This window comes from Pelophylax lessonae (assembly GCF_965119305.1).
Source record: "Pelophylax lessonae genome assembly, chromosome: 3".
In the NCBI taxonomy this organism is placed as follows: domain Eukaryota; kingdom Metazoa; phylum Chordata; class Amphibia; order Anura; family Ranidae; genus Pelophylax; species Pelophylax lessonae.
Window position 1 is genome coordinate 440,598,915 of NC_138770.1, and position 14,952 is coordinate 440,613,866.

General features: G+C 44.1%; 1 protein-coding gene across 2 annotated transcripts in view; it reads left to right on the forward strand.

Annotated features, from left to right (window-relative positions):
- The window catches only part of ARFGEF3 (ARFGEF family member 3), a 173,568-nt gene that overhangs the window by 56,742 nt on the left and 101,874 nt on the right, over positions 1-14,952 (forward strand). For both annotated transcript variants that reach the window (XM_082249728.1, XM_082249729.1), the window contains one exon: positions 4,871-4,913. In XM_082249728.1, the coding sequence (XP_082105854.1) occupies positions 4,871-4,913 (43 nt within the window). The remainder of the gene's footprint in view (positions 1-4,870; positions 4,914-14,952) is intronic.

Consider the following 14,952-nt stretch of genomic DNA (forward strand, 5'->3'; position numbering starts at 1 on the left):
CCTTGGACCTGCTAGGTTCTGAAGGGGAGGCAGAGGTGGAAGGGGTTGATACCTCTTCCCCGGGGTCGCCTGAAGAGCGGGCGACCATGGATGAATTAATTGTTTCTGTTAAGGAAACACTACATTTGGAGGATGAGCCCTGTCCTCCGGGCGTTGTGTCCTCATTTGGAAAGCACAGGACCCGCAAGTCGGCGCAGGTTTTTCCCTGCCCGCCTGAGTTTCATTACACTGTTTATGAAATGTGGCGCACGTTAAAACGTCCATTATTGGTGCCTAGTCGGTTCAAATTGCTTTATCCTTTTGCACCGGCTACGGAATCACGATGGTGTGTGCCTCCACAGGTAGATCACACTGTGGCCGTGTTAAACAAGGCTACCTTGGTTCCCTCTGAGGATGCCCCGGTTTTCCAGGATCCCACGGACCGACGGTTGGAGTCTCTGGCCCGCCATTCCTATACGGTGGTGGGCTCGTTGCTCAGACCTGTTTTCGTGTCCGTTTTTGGTGGCTCAGGCGGTGGCTGATTGGACTAAGGTGCTCAGGAGCAACCTCGTGTCTGATGTTCCGCCTGCCCGGCTGGAAATGGTGGATCAAATCCATCAGGGAATCATGTATCTGTGTGATGCGGCCTTGAATGAGGCCCCTTTAGTAGCATGCCTATCTAGTGTCTCGGTACTTAACCGGCGACTGATATGGGTGAAGAGCTGGTCGGCTGACCAGTCCTCGCAGAAAACAGTTGCTGATTTTCCCTATGCTGGCTCTCGCCTTTTTGGCGAGGCGTTGGATACCCTGGTAAAAGGCGTCACGGGGGGCAAGAGCACCATGCTGCCCCAGAACCCAAAGAACAAGTCCTTTCGAGGCAAGCGGGGTTCTGTGCCTAGATCCACTCAGGGGTCCTTTCGTGCCTTTCGGAACCAATCCAAGGGCAAGCCCTTCAATGCCCAGGGCAGTCAGAAGAAGCCCTGGGCGGGTAAGCAGAAGTCCGGCAATCCTGGCTCGGCGGGTCATTCCGCCTCTGCCTGAAGGGGCGCCCTCACCCATTTCAGGGGTGGGGGACGTTTGCGCGGTTTCCTCCAACCTTGGCTGCTCCGGATATCGGACAGGTGGGTTCTGGAAATCGTTCGATCGGGATACAAGATCGAATTTCTTTCCCGCCCGCGGACAGATTCTTTCCCTCAAATCTTCAGTTGCCTCCGGGGCGTCTGCAGGACCTGCATCAAGCGGTGCAGGACCTTCTCGCTCAGGGGTTAATTGTCCCGGTGCCTCATCGGGACAGGTTTCGGGGGTTTTATTCAAATCTGTTCACTGTGCCCAGAAAGGAGGGCAAAGTGCGTCCTATTCCTCACCTGAAAGCGCTGAACCGCTTCGTGCATGTTCGGAAGTTCCGTATGGAGTTCCAGAAGAATTCCTGGCCTCGATAGATCTGAAAGATGCGTACCTGCACATCCCCATTTTCGAGGGTCATCAGCGGTACCTTCGTTTTGCTATCGCAGAGGACCACTACCAGTTCGTGGCGTTACCTTTCAGTCTCGCTTCGGCACCAAGGGTTTTTACCAAAGTGTTGGCGCCGGTTCTGGGCCTGCTGAGGGCTCAGGGCATTGCGGTCTTGGGTTACCTGGACGATCTACTTCTGAGATCACGTGCCAGCCAGGACCTAGTGCGCGATCTGTCCACCACGGTACAGACGCTACAGGAGTTCGGATGGACCATCAACGTTCAGAAATCGACGTTGTCTCCATCGGTTCGTCTTCCCTATCTGGGAATGATTCTGGACTCTGCTCAGGCAAAGGTGTTCTTGCCGGAGGACAAACTCCGGACTTTGCGGGAGGGGATCAGGTCCCTCAGGGACAGCCCGTCCTTGTCACTCAGGGCCTGTATGCGGGGCCTGGGGTTGATGGTTTCAGCCTTCGAGGCGATACCCTTTGCTCAGTTTCACACGCGGGCTCTCCAAGCGGAGATCCTGGACAGGTGGGGCAGACTGCCTCAGTCCCTGGATCTGTGTGTCTCCTTGAGTCGTCAGACCAGATTGGCTCTTCTGTGGTGGCTCCAGTCCCCGTCGGTGGCGGAAGGCAAGTCCTTCCGTCTGTTGGTGTGGACAGTGATTACCATGGATGCCAGCCTGTCGGGCTGGGGTGGAGTCCTGGGCAACCTGTCTGCCCAGGGCATTTGGTCGGAGGAGGAGTCCTCCTTCCCGTTAAATGTGCTGGAATTGCGAGCGATAAAACTTTGTCTCTTCCAGTGGTCGGACCGTCTTCGGGGCCGCCCTGTCCGGGTACAGATGGACAATGCTACTGCGGTGGCTTACATCAACCACCAAGGGGGCACCAGGAGTGCTCGAGCGGCCCGGGAGGTGACAGACATTCTGTCTTGGGCCGAGACTCATGTCCCGGCGATCTCGGCAGTTCACATTCCGGGTGTGGAAAATTGGCAGGCCGACTATCTGAGCCGCCAGACCCTGGACCAAGGGGAATGGTTCCTGCACCCGGAGGTCTTCCAAATGCTGTGTACGAGATGGGGATCCCCGGACGTGGATCTGTTCGCATCCCGGCTAAACCGAAAGGTGGAAAGGTTCGTGGCAAGAACGCGCGATCCGCTGGCGGACGCCTCGGATGCATTGGTAGCCCCTTGGCATCAGTATCTTCTGATGTATTCCTTTCCCCCGATTCAGTTGCTATCCAGGTTCTCCGCAGGTTAACCTCGGAACCGCACCTGGTGATTCTGGTGGCTCCGGACTGGCCACGCCGGTCCTGGTATGCCGACGCTGTTCACCTGGCAGTGGCGCCTCCGTGGCGTCTGCCTCTGCGGGAAGATCTCCTGTCTCAGGGTCCGATCTTCCATCCTGCTTTACAGTCGCTGGCTTTAACGGCCTGGCTGTTGAGACCCAGGTCCTGAAGGACAGGGGTCTCTCCTCTGAGGTCATCCCTACCCTTGTCAAGGTTAGGACATCCTCCTCTGGTAAAATCTATTACCGTACCTGGAAGGCCTATTTCGCCTGGTGTGAGTCCAAGGGGTTCTCCCCTCGCTCATACTCGGTGTCGAGAGTGTTGGCATTCCTCCAGTCTGGTGTGGACCAGCGCCTGGCGCTGGCCACGATCAAGGGCCAGGTGTCCGCACTGGCTATTCTTTTCCAACGCCCTGTGGCATCTCATTCCCTGGTTCGCACCTTCATTCAGGGTGTGCGACATTTGGCTCCTCCCAGGAAGGAGCCCTTACCTCCATGTGACTTGAACTTGGTTCTGTCCGTGTTACAGCGTGCTCCCTTTGAAAACATTCAGGATATATCGTTGCCTCTGCTCTCTAAGAAGGTTGCCTTTTTGGTGGCGATCACTTCGGCTTGCAGGGTGTCAGAACTGGCAGCGCTGTCTTGCTGTTCTCCGTACTTGGTGATTCACCGGGATAAGGTGGTTTTGCGTCCGCATCCCTCCTTTCTTCCTAAGGTGGTCTCTGAGTTCCACATTAATGAGGACATTGTCCTACCTTCGCTTTGTACGAAGACTAAGCATCCTAAGGAGGTTGCTCTGCATTCCTTGGATGTTGTCGGGCGATCAGGGTTTACCTGTCGTCTACGGAATCTTTTCGGAAGACGGATTCCCTCTTTGTCCTTCCTGAGGGACCTCGGAAGGGCATGGCTGCATCCGCAGCGACTATTGCCAAATGGATCAGACAGACCATTGAACAGGCTTATGCTTTGAAGGAACGGGTTCCACCCTTCCCTGTTAAGTCGCACTCTACCAGATCTGTGAGCGCGTCCTGGGCCTATTGGCTCTCAGTGCGGCAGTGCCATGAAGGACCCTTGTTTTTTTATGGGTCCCTGGCTGTTGGTATTTGCTTTCCTGGGCTGTTGCTCCTGTTGAGCATTGTTGTTCTGTTGCCCAGAGGTTCTCTTACTGTGCATGTAAGGTTCCTTTCTCTGATGTGGGTACTGCGTTGCCTTTTCTACGGTTGCGTCTCCCACCCCTCATGTCTATACTGCTTTGGGACATCCCACCAGTGATGACTTAGAGGAGGCGGCGACTGTCGGAGGACGTAAGAGAAAATTGAATTTTTGTAAAATCTTACCTATAAAATTCCTTTCTCTGAGTCCTCCGACAGTCGCCGCCCCCGCCCCTCTTTTGGGGTTCTTATTACCTACTGCTATGCTACCAAACTGAGTTGGGAGTGGTCACTGCAGGGGGGTATTGGCCAGATGGGACAGCCCCCATAGGTGTGTATATGCAAATGCCTTTGTTCTTTTGACTAAGTCTTTATGCCTAGCTACTCCTGCGGAGCGGAAGTCAATACCCAACAGTGATGACTTAGAGGAGCCGGCGACTGTCGGAGGACTCAGAGAAAGGAATTTTACAGGTAAGATTTTACAAAAATTCAGTTTTTTTTTTTTTTTTTTTTACACAGGTTAGTATAGGTGTTAGGAGGGGTAGTGAGCATTTTTAAGACTAGGCTTTAAACGGATTTCAACTTTAATGAAGATAAAAGGCATCAGTATCGAACATGTGACTGCTAAGACATACAAAGTATAAAACAATGCTAGTATTTTACAAATGTGGTACACCAGGCTTAAATGAGTCTATATGAATGTAGTGGCTGAAAGGAATTATCGTGAGGAACATCGCTGGAAAGAAGCTCAATATTACAGGTATTTTTTTGGGGGGGCTTAGAGACTGTTTCAAAAACAAAAATTGCCCAGAGATGGGCATTAGGTGAATTGCTGAATTCAAAAACTACAAATAACTTTATAATGATCCTATTCTCATGTAACAAGCAATTTTCACAATATAGTTTTTCCTGTGTAAATTCATTTTAAGTTTATCTGTAATATCTCAGCAGAATGCGAAAATTCTGTAATTGTAATTTATATCCATTTTTTTCTTAATAGAATACTGAAATCCATGAAGCTTTACTGGAATTCAGAAGCCAAGGTAATATACAGTTTTCTTTATGTGGGTCAGTTACATAGTAGTCCTGTATTAAAAGGAAAGAAGGCTAAAAGTAGAGGAGAGAAGTTCTCTCTGGCTGTGTGAGCTGCTAATTATTTTACTGCTATCAGCATTTTTAAACTGAGCTCAGTTTTAATAGATAAATGGAAGGCTTTATAGCATTATCTTTTTAGCTAGAAACTGATTTTTCCCATTTATAACATTTACTGGATTTCAAACCTGTATAAAACTGCAAGTACGGCTCTGTTCACATCTAGCCATTTTTGGGCGATTTTCTGCTCTAAGCCTCCGCTCTAAAAATGCCCAACAAGACAAATCCCATTCATTTCAGTGGCCCCTGTTCACATCTGAGCGTTCTGTCGCCTTAAGCAAAATGCCCGTTGCTCGAAGGAGTACATGAGCTTCTTTTTTGGCAGAATACAGGCGTTTTATTTATATTTTTTTATTGGCCACTTGCGCTGCAACAACGCCTGTAAAATAGCAACGCCTAGATGTAAACGTAGCCTAACTGTACAACAGAGTACAGTGTTATTTGCAAAACATCCCCTAAGTCTATTTTGCACACATGACTGCTGATAAGCTTAGGCCCATTCTGACCAGTTATTACGAACCCAAGACCTTGCGCCCCCCCCAGAAAAGACACACAAACTTGTTTAAGTTGGAATTAGGGCAAGGCCACAGCTTTATTGGACTTACCAACTGTAACAATATTAAAATTACCACATAACAATGCCAGTCATGGTCTATACCGTGAGCATCATAACAAACACAGATAGTCTAATAGGCCTGTTTCCACCATCAGTGCGAGACAGGCATTAAACTGATCCCAGACTTAAACTTGAGGGCATGACCCATAAAGGAATATCCATCACTGGCAAGGTAAAACCGCCAATAAAGCTGTGACAAATTCGCAAAAGGCGGGCAGGTGGGCAACTCTTGTGACGTCATAATTTCCTCAAAGTGGTGGGACGTGCCTTTGCGTAGCCCCTTTTCTAGAGTTCATGCTCCACCCATTCACCTCGTGCCTTAGTGGCCAATCCCGTGGAATCCACTTAAACTCTCCGTTTTATAACAACGCCCACATAGCTGCCAAGCGTCCAGCAGTCAAGGCTCCTTTTCCCTAGAGGATGGGGTCAAGAGGGTCTTCATTACTGAAAGGGAAACCAGAGATTCACTCAATATCAATGTTTCTATTGTGACAACTTGCTGTGTGTAGTAATATGACAAAGCAGTGCAATGTTAATGTTTGGAAATCTAAACTAATTTTGCAATGTTGGAGATTTTCTAATTTAGTTTGTTGATCCAGCAAACTCTTACGTTTATTATTCTGTGACTTTCTAATTCTGTGTGCAATTGCAATGACAGTTCTACGAGGTTGTTGCTGTTTTGAAGTTTCCCAATAATGGTTTATGGGATGCCTGTTGCAATAGTTTGTAATCCAAAGCACTCATATATCAAAGTGAATTTCCCCATAAGAAATAATGGAAACTCAGATGATTCGTTCCACAACCATTTATTTAGAAGTCCTTCAGTCTATAGTCCATATAAAAAGATTATAGCAATGTGACTTCAAGGCAAGTTTGAGGCAACTTCAGGGAATGCCTGAGTAATGTTCCTGTAATGTCAGATCCAAATCACAGCAATTAGGATGAGGTATACGATTTAGGGCTCATGCACATGGTAGCTCCAAAAAAAAAAAAAAAAAAACTGCTTTTACAGGTATTTGAGCTTTTATTTCAGCTTGAAGAAGCTTGTGCTTCTTGTGCTCTTGTACAAGTTTTTAATGTGCTTCTTTGAGCTTATTTTTGAGCATAAGCCTTTTTTTCACAAACACTCCTTAAAGCCTATGCGCACAAGTCTCTGATAGACATCGCCTTGAAGTTGTACAGGAAACTTTTTGGAGCAACTTCAGTAGTGCTAATTAGGACAGCTTTCATTGACTAAAATGGGATTTCACGTGTCATGCGATTTGGAGTCTCACAAGTCTCATCCCAAGCTACTCATATTGCAAGACCTCGCTCACTTATCAAGTTAAAAATGTATAAAATTTTTTACTCATCTTGTAAAACACTCGCAGACTAAGTTTACTTGAAATCCAAGGTTTTACTGTATAGTAAGCCAGTGGATAATTCACTCATTTATAAATAAAAAATAAATTTGACAGTCTGTTCTTAACATATAAATTTTGTAGAGTAGGCGGACATATGCTTCCCTATCGCTCAGTGAACATCATTTGGATCATTTAGCAAGACAGCCATAATGTATAGCATCACACAGCAATCTATACCATTTAACTCTTTATTAACTCAGAGAAATCAGAGTTAAAAAGAGTTAAAATAGTCAGCTTCCAATTTGTTGTTTTTGGACTTTGGACATTGTTTTATGCCATATTATATTAGGTACTGTGAGTAACTATACAAAATACCAGCTTTCCAATTTGTTTTCTTACTGTTGACTGGCTTAGGTTGTTAAAGTTGTTTGTCTAAATCTCATAAAGCTAACCATTAACCAGGAGGTTAGCTTGAATTGCTGTGGATTTCTTTCATATGTACAGTATTATGGGTTATGTTTGATCTTCTAATATTGTTTTACTAGCACAGTGTTAACACTAGTTTTGTTTCTGTTATAATAGAACATTTTAACATGCACATAGGGGTCTCCTATAATAAATGCCCCAAATTACACATTAAAAAACAGAGCTTTAAAATTCACACTTGGTATGGGTTTTGAAGTTCTAGCAAGCTAACATTATTGATATTATGTGACAAACGTCAGTTCACACTTTAATTTATCCAGCACAAATTTCTTTACATGCTTGGGGTACAGTATGTTCAGCACAGTTCCACACTGTTGACATGTGTCCACCAGTCTGGTAACTTCACAGACCACAGTTTTCCAGTTCTCTCTCCCCTAGTCGTTTTGTACAAGTTACCTGGATCTTTCATCACCATGAATATTCTGGGGTGGACTGGTACAATGTGATGTTCAGGCAACCCACCCACTCTTTCCCTGGTTAGACTCCAGGGAATCCAGACTCCTTTGAAGACCTTTACCACACAAAACCTTCTGAACCTAGATGGCATGTACATGCCATGTAGAACCATACCCTGGGCTCTGGGGCTGTTATCAATTTTTTTTTTTCTTTTTGACACAGTTGAATTCGTATAGTCTACTTTCATATGGGTGTCTTAACCCTCTCTGCCCCTATCATATATGCACAGCAAGTCTGTTTCACCTTCCAGACCCTCTTTGTTTTTGCAGTACAATGTGTTTCTTCTGGTTAGGGAGTCTTCAAACAAGACCTTTTAAGATGAGATAGTGAGTTCAAATTGATGAAAGAAAAGGTGCATTTATTCACTGCAGTGGGAGGATACAGTTTTACAGAAGCTCAGTTTGAAGTTAACTGGGCAATAGCAGAAATGTATCTCCTAGCTAAGAAGCATTAGGATAACACATTTCTAGTAATGAATATGCATAAGACATAGGCGTGTTCTAGGTTGAAATCTAGGTGTGATCATTTTAATCAATCCAGTCAGTGCCCATATCTTGTAAAGTAACTGACACAAAAAGGGAGCTAGCAGCAGTCCGCCATGACAGTTTTTGGTTCAAACTGGTTCTGACCACAAATGTATATTGTTTGATCAAACCGGAAGGTAGATTGTTGGCTTTCATCAGGCGGTGAGTGTCATCACAGGCACAAACTTTGTTTCCTACAGTTAACAGAAAAGTCTAACAGTGAAGCAACTAATATATGTGTATGTATATATAATATACACATTTATCAGACACCCATATATTTACTCAGTTCCCTCCTCTTGACCCCTATGGTGGGGTCACTACCTTATTTTTCCCTGCCTAACACAACACCAAGGGTCCACAGTACTACTTCACTGCTAAGTGGAGTAAAGTTCTTCTTAGGGTATATGTGGATACTAGACTTTACTCATTCGCATCAATCATCTTGGTATCGTATGTATCTGTTGGCTTGACTATCTGGCAACACTCTATCTCTTCCTTGGGGTCATCTTCCTCAGCCCTAACTGCCATTGTAGTGATCTCTTCTATTCCACCTTTAGTACACCTGAAAAACAAATAAGCAAGCAATCCTATGACAACAATTCCTACATTGACAAAAAGCATTTGTTGAATTCAAATTGCTACCCTTTTCAGGAGTGGTGAGATCAATGGCCTATTTCGTCAGTTTTACCATCTTCTGGAGATGGGTTTCTATCATGTCTTGTGTCTCAGGGCATTCAAACCAGATGCAGCAGGAAGTATCATTTTCAAGCACACATAGGTCTCCCTCTTTGGCTAACAGGTAGTCTAAGGCCAATTTAATTTGCAGGTATGCTTGTGTAGTAATCTTAGGTCTGCAGCTATTTCCTTGATTGCACTGTTAGTTTCATTAAACATCTGGTCAACCAGTGCACTATAGTTCTAAAGAGTTTTTTTCCATTTTGTCTACTATATTTATGCCTCCCCCTTGTATTGCTGGAAACCATGCCCATACCTTATCTTATCTCCAGTATTAAATACAGCTCTACGTTTTTTGTACAGGCATGGGTTGATGGTGGTCCTCTAGATGAGTAAAGGCCCGTACACACGTACCGATCGTCGGCATACAAACGTCGGCGGACGAAAGATCTGCCGATTGTACGCGTGTTAGTATGGTGCCTCCGACAGATGTCTGCGCACAATCCGCGGACAAAAGTCTTTCGTGCAAACATGAAAATTTTTGTCTGCGGACACCAGAACGGACGATTGTTCGCCTGTCAGTACAGAATTCGGCCGACAGACCGCAGATTTGCAAGACTGGGCATGCTCAGAAAATTAAAAACACAGGGAAAGTTAACCATTACATGACATCACTTCTGCAGTCAGCTGAAGTCTGCAGACAAAATTCTTGTGCTGTCCTTGTGCTGTCTTTGCACTTTTCAACAGACACCGACATCCCGGGGAGAAAAGAGGAACATTTGTATGCCGACGATCGGTACGTGTGTACGGGGCTTAAGTGAAGTAGTCAGCGCTGCCTCTCTCTTTGCAATAAATAAATATATGTGCTGGATCATATGAAAGTGCTAAGTGCTATTAAATAGTTGTGAAAAATAATCAAAAATAAGTATCAGCATATGGTAAATCTCATCAAGTGCTAGTGCTGTTATGTGATCTGATCAATATCTAATCAATAAAAAATAAAAAAAACAATAATAAACAATCAATATATTCCTTAATGGATGAATTTCACTGTGCATAAAAGTCCTTAAATAAAACAGTTCTTTGTGCAAAATAGTGCTTCAGTGCTGTTGTGCATAAAGTGCTCCGGTGCAGCTGTGTCAAAGGTGCCTGTGCTCCCCTTAGGTGACCCCACTCACCAGATGACTCATTGGTACCCTGATGTAATTTTCCTCAACCACAAAGAGGGATGGCACTAATGTCCCAATATAGCAGGTACCATAACTATGGGGAGGTATCCACTTATAAGCCTTTTGACCAGGGTAGTAAGGATCTTTTAGTACATATGGTGTAAAAAGTCAGTGACCAGGCCAATGTATATACTCCCTGGTCTGATGATTGTAACATCTGGCTGTAGAAACGTTTCCCATCATGGGATATTGCCACATTCCAGCATGGATTAGAGAATACAGATTCTGATCAAACAGTGGGAAATTATCCACTTCAGCTTTAGTATAGCACAATGAGGGCTCAATAGGATTTATAGATAAACGGATAAACTTGGCCCCATAGTTTCTGGGTATATGTGTTCCTGTGCAGTCCTCAGGGACTAGAAACCATTCTGCTGACTTAATGTATTTACCATCTCTATACAAAAAGTAGTCTGGGTTTGACATATTTTTTATTTTAATACCACATTATATACCTTTTCTGTGCCAAGCAAGGGGATGTTCCCAAATGTCTTTTGTTATATTTAGCATAAGGTGTATGTTCCAAATAGTAAAACATTTGTGGCATTTCTAGACACACTGGTATTTGGGCAGCCTTGTATTGTTTAAAATCAGAGTAAAGGTCAATTGGTTTAACTTCCGGGGCCCTATCAACGCCAGTTTTTGGCCTGGACCATAAAGATAGTTTTCGAGGTTGTTCAATTAATGGGAATTTGTTATCAGGTGTATACCTTTTGAACTTTTTGGTTTATGTGAACAGATCCAGCAGTTAGTTACCGCTTTTGCCCGCCAACATGTGCAATTTGTACAGGTGGTTTTCTTCTATAGCCTTGACTATTGGGATCAAGCAAAGGCATAACAGCAATTTACTCATCTTTTAAGGGTGGCGGTACTTTCTTGCAGTGGCTGGCAGGTATCCACGTCTGTTTTCCTTTCAACTTTACAGCTGTGGCAGTTGTCAGGAGCATGTGCTCTGAAGGAACGGCCATCCATGCCGTTCCTTCAGAGCCCTGTGCCGTGAACGGCGGCTCCCGCGCGCATGCGCTAAAGTGACTGGCCAATCAGATGGTTGGAGGACACGAACCAGGAAGCAGGACGGCCAAACATGTCGGCCGTCCTGTAGCTGAGCGGGCAGCACTGCGGGGCTTCGTTCTAAAGTAAGTATTTCATAATGAGCTAGTATGCGATGCATACTAGCTCATTATGCCTTTTGTCTTACATGATTTCTTTTTCTCATTTTTGTGGGGGAGGTTTACTTTCCCCCACAAAAATGAAAGTTTCCCAAGTCTTTGCATATACTTTGCATGATCTGTCCAGTGAAATGTGTTCCACGGTCGCTCTCTGTGGTTTCAGGGGACTCCAAAACGTCCTATTACTTTATATTACTTCAGAAAGGAGCTTCTTTGCTATTGTCTTGGCATGTGCTTTAGTTACTGGCCAGGCTTCCACCCATCCTAAAAACATGTCCACACACACCAAAACATTGGTATTGGCCTGATTTAGGTAAATGGGTGTAGTAAATCTGAAGTCTTTGAAAAAGGAATAGTGGCTTGACCAAATGTCTCTGTATCACTCTAGTTGGCTTTCCTAGGTTATTTTTGGCACAAATTATTCATCCCTCAACAAAGTCTTGACACGCATTCCTGGAGTATTGAATAAACCATCCAGCCTTCTTAATGTTTCTCTCCATTGCTTTAGGGCCTACATAACCTGGGCCATGGGCTAATTGCATGATCATTTCTCCGTTTGGGGTGGGACACATATTCTACTTTCCTTGCACAAGAGTCCATCTTGGTCTTTCCTTGCTCCATCCCTTTCCATGATTTCATACCAGTTATTGGGTGCAGATTCTTGAAGTTTTCTGATTAGTTCTTTCGCATTCTCTATTCGTTCTCTGCTTTCCTCCAATGTTTTACCAGTTTCTTCTTCTTAGTGACTAGGGTCATAATTTTCTCCATTTGTGTTTCAGCGGTTTTCCAGGCAGTATAATAAACCAACTGGTTTCCTTTTTTTTTTCCATGGTTTGTTCACCAGTATTTGCCTTGACCTTCAGGATGGCAACTTCCTTTGGGAAGCTTGACTGTTTCAAAAAGCTCTTGAACATATTCATTTCCAGTTTTGAATTGGTTCTCCTGCAGCAGTTGTGAATCCTCTTTTCTTCCATATAGGTCCATAGTTGTGAACTACACCTAAAGCATACCTGCTATCAGTATAGCTATTAGCTAATTGATCCTTTGCGGTCTCACAAGCCCTAGTGAGTGCTACCAATTTGGCAACTTTCACCAAGAGTGTTGAAAGGAGTAATTAGGTCTCAATGTTGTCACCGCATATGCTGTTCTTGGGCATATAGTATAGGGCGTCATAGTATAGGGCGTGAACCATCTACAAACAGGATCAGATCGGGATTTTCCTTTACTGAGGAGATTTGCTGCTTTTTTCTTCCGTGAGTTCCAAGCAAAGTACAGGAGTGTCTTCCTTTAAGATCTGATTGATGGCCCTCAAAGCAGGTACCATTCGATATACTGGCTTCTCTCCCTTTTTGACCTTTTTTTTTTTACAGGAAACAATGGCATGGCATTTGTGCTATGCTCTGTTTTCTTTATAACACCTGCTTCAAGTAGTACTTTTATTTGTATTCATTCGTATATCGGTGAGTTGATCTACTGATAGTGGGTATTATGATATGCGAGGGATTTGGGCTTCTGCTTTTATTTTAACTTTTACTGGAGGGACTTGTACAAGCCCAACATCATACTTTCCCTTGGCCCAGAGAGTATCAGGTATTTGGGCAACAATTTCAGGTGGAATATTGCCTTCAATCTTTTCCTCTAGTTCCATTGCCGTTAACCACATATAATTTCCTCATCTAATTTTCCAACATGTACTTCTACTCCAGTAGGTTTATACTGTATGCAGGCTTTTAAGTCTCTTCCCAGTAGATAACATGGTACAGTGTCAGAGACAAGCAGCTTATGAAACATATTGTGGTTTCCAATCCCTATTTGTATGGGGGGCATTTCCTTGAGAGGGGTGGACTTTCCTCCCACTCCAATTGCTAGTGGCCCAGATGTAAGGGGGATGTCCTTTGGTAGACAGGGCTTTTGAATTATAGTCTGGGCGGAGCCAGAATCAACTAAGCATTAAATGTCCAGGTCTGTTAATTGTGGAAAGCGTAATGTTACAAACTCGTCCCTACCATCTGTCTCAGAAATGCACACGTTAACCTATGTCCTCTCAGAAAATGTGTAAAGCTTTGCTAGTCATTCATCACCTTCCCCCTCCTTTTTCTGCTTATGTTTATCAGGCAGTTTGCACCTTCTAGCAAGATGCCCAATCCTACCACAATTAAAGCACTTCCTGGTTTCTCTCTGGAAATTTTTAGCTCCTTGAGCCTGATCTTGAGCGACAAAAGCATTAGGCCTCTTCTCTTTCCCCTCTTCTTCTTGGGCCTCAATACTGCTGCACACTTCACTCAGCAAAGCCCAATAATACCCCTTCCACTCTGGTTTTGTTGCCATTAATAATTTTCTTGTTAACTCTTTAGGTCCCATCACAACAGCATTCTTACAACCTATGGCAATAATGTTAGTACAATCAGTCACGTCCACCCCCACTGTTTCTGCCATGGTCTGGACATGTTTAAAATAATCAAAAACATCCTATGCGCCCAACATAGATCCTGAGTTTCTTTTAATTTGTTAATTTCCTGCATAAAGACAGCTTTGTCTTTTGAGGGATGTGGGATATCCTTTTGTAAGTGCATGCATTTCCCCTGGGGAAAAGTTAGCTGGTAACTGGTACTTGTTATAACTATCGGTTGACCATCCTCTAGTTCTTGTCTTGTATTGGTAATTACACAAACAGAATATGCATTATATCTTAAGCCAAATACAGCTTCATTTTCTTCCTGGACAGCTATACTATCTAAGTCTCGTATAACTTCCCTGTCTGGAGGTTCTTGTCTTGCGACATTAGGTTTAGGGTTTGCCTGATAACTTGGAGGAGGGGGGTGTAGATCTGGGTGAAAGGGTGCTGTAGGACACATGGATACTGAGGGGTGGACTCGGGATGAATTTTAAGATGAAAGAGGGGTCTTTATCTAATTTTGGCTATCATCACTGTCTTCATCCTCGCTAGCCACATTCTCTGCTTTAACTGTCTCATTCTCTGCTTTTTTCTTTTTCTTTTTGCTCCTTTTTCTCTGCCTATAACTTACATTGTCCCAGGATAATTGTAACTTATCAACCATCTCTGACAGGTTCTGTTCATATATCTTTCCATTTCTTAAACATTTACATAACACTTGAATTGCCTTTTATAAATCTTTCTTACTGGGCCAATCAGTAATATGTGTTAGAAAACTCGTAACAGGTTCATAACTAGTCAAAATTCCATCACGTTGCATACTTTCAAAATTGTACACATTTAGTTCCCTTATGCAACTCTGTAAGTCTGCCATGATAATTACCATACACAAAGATCCAAGTTGCTACATCATAAACTCCTTCTTTTGGGATTGGATCTGGTCTGTTTTTAGTCCAACCTAAAATAATAGTCTTGGTATCATTCCTTAACCACTGTCCATATCTATCCATCATTTCTGCCAAAGGACTCAATTT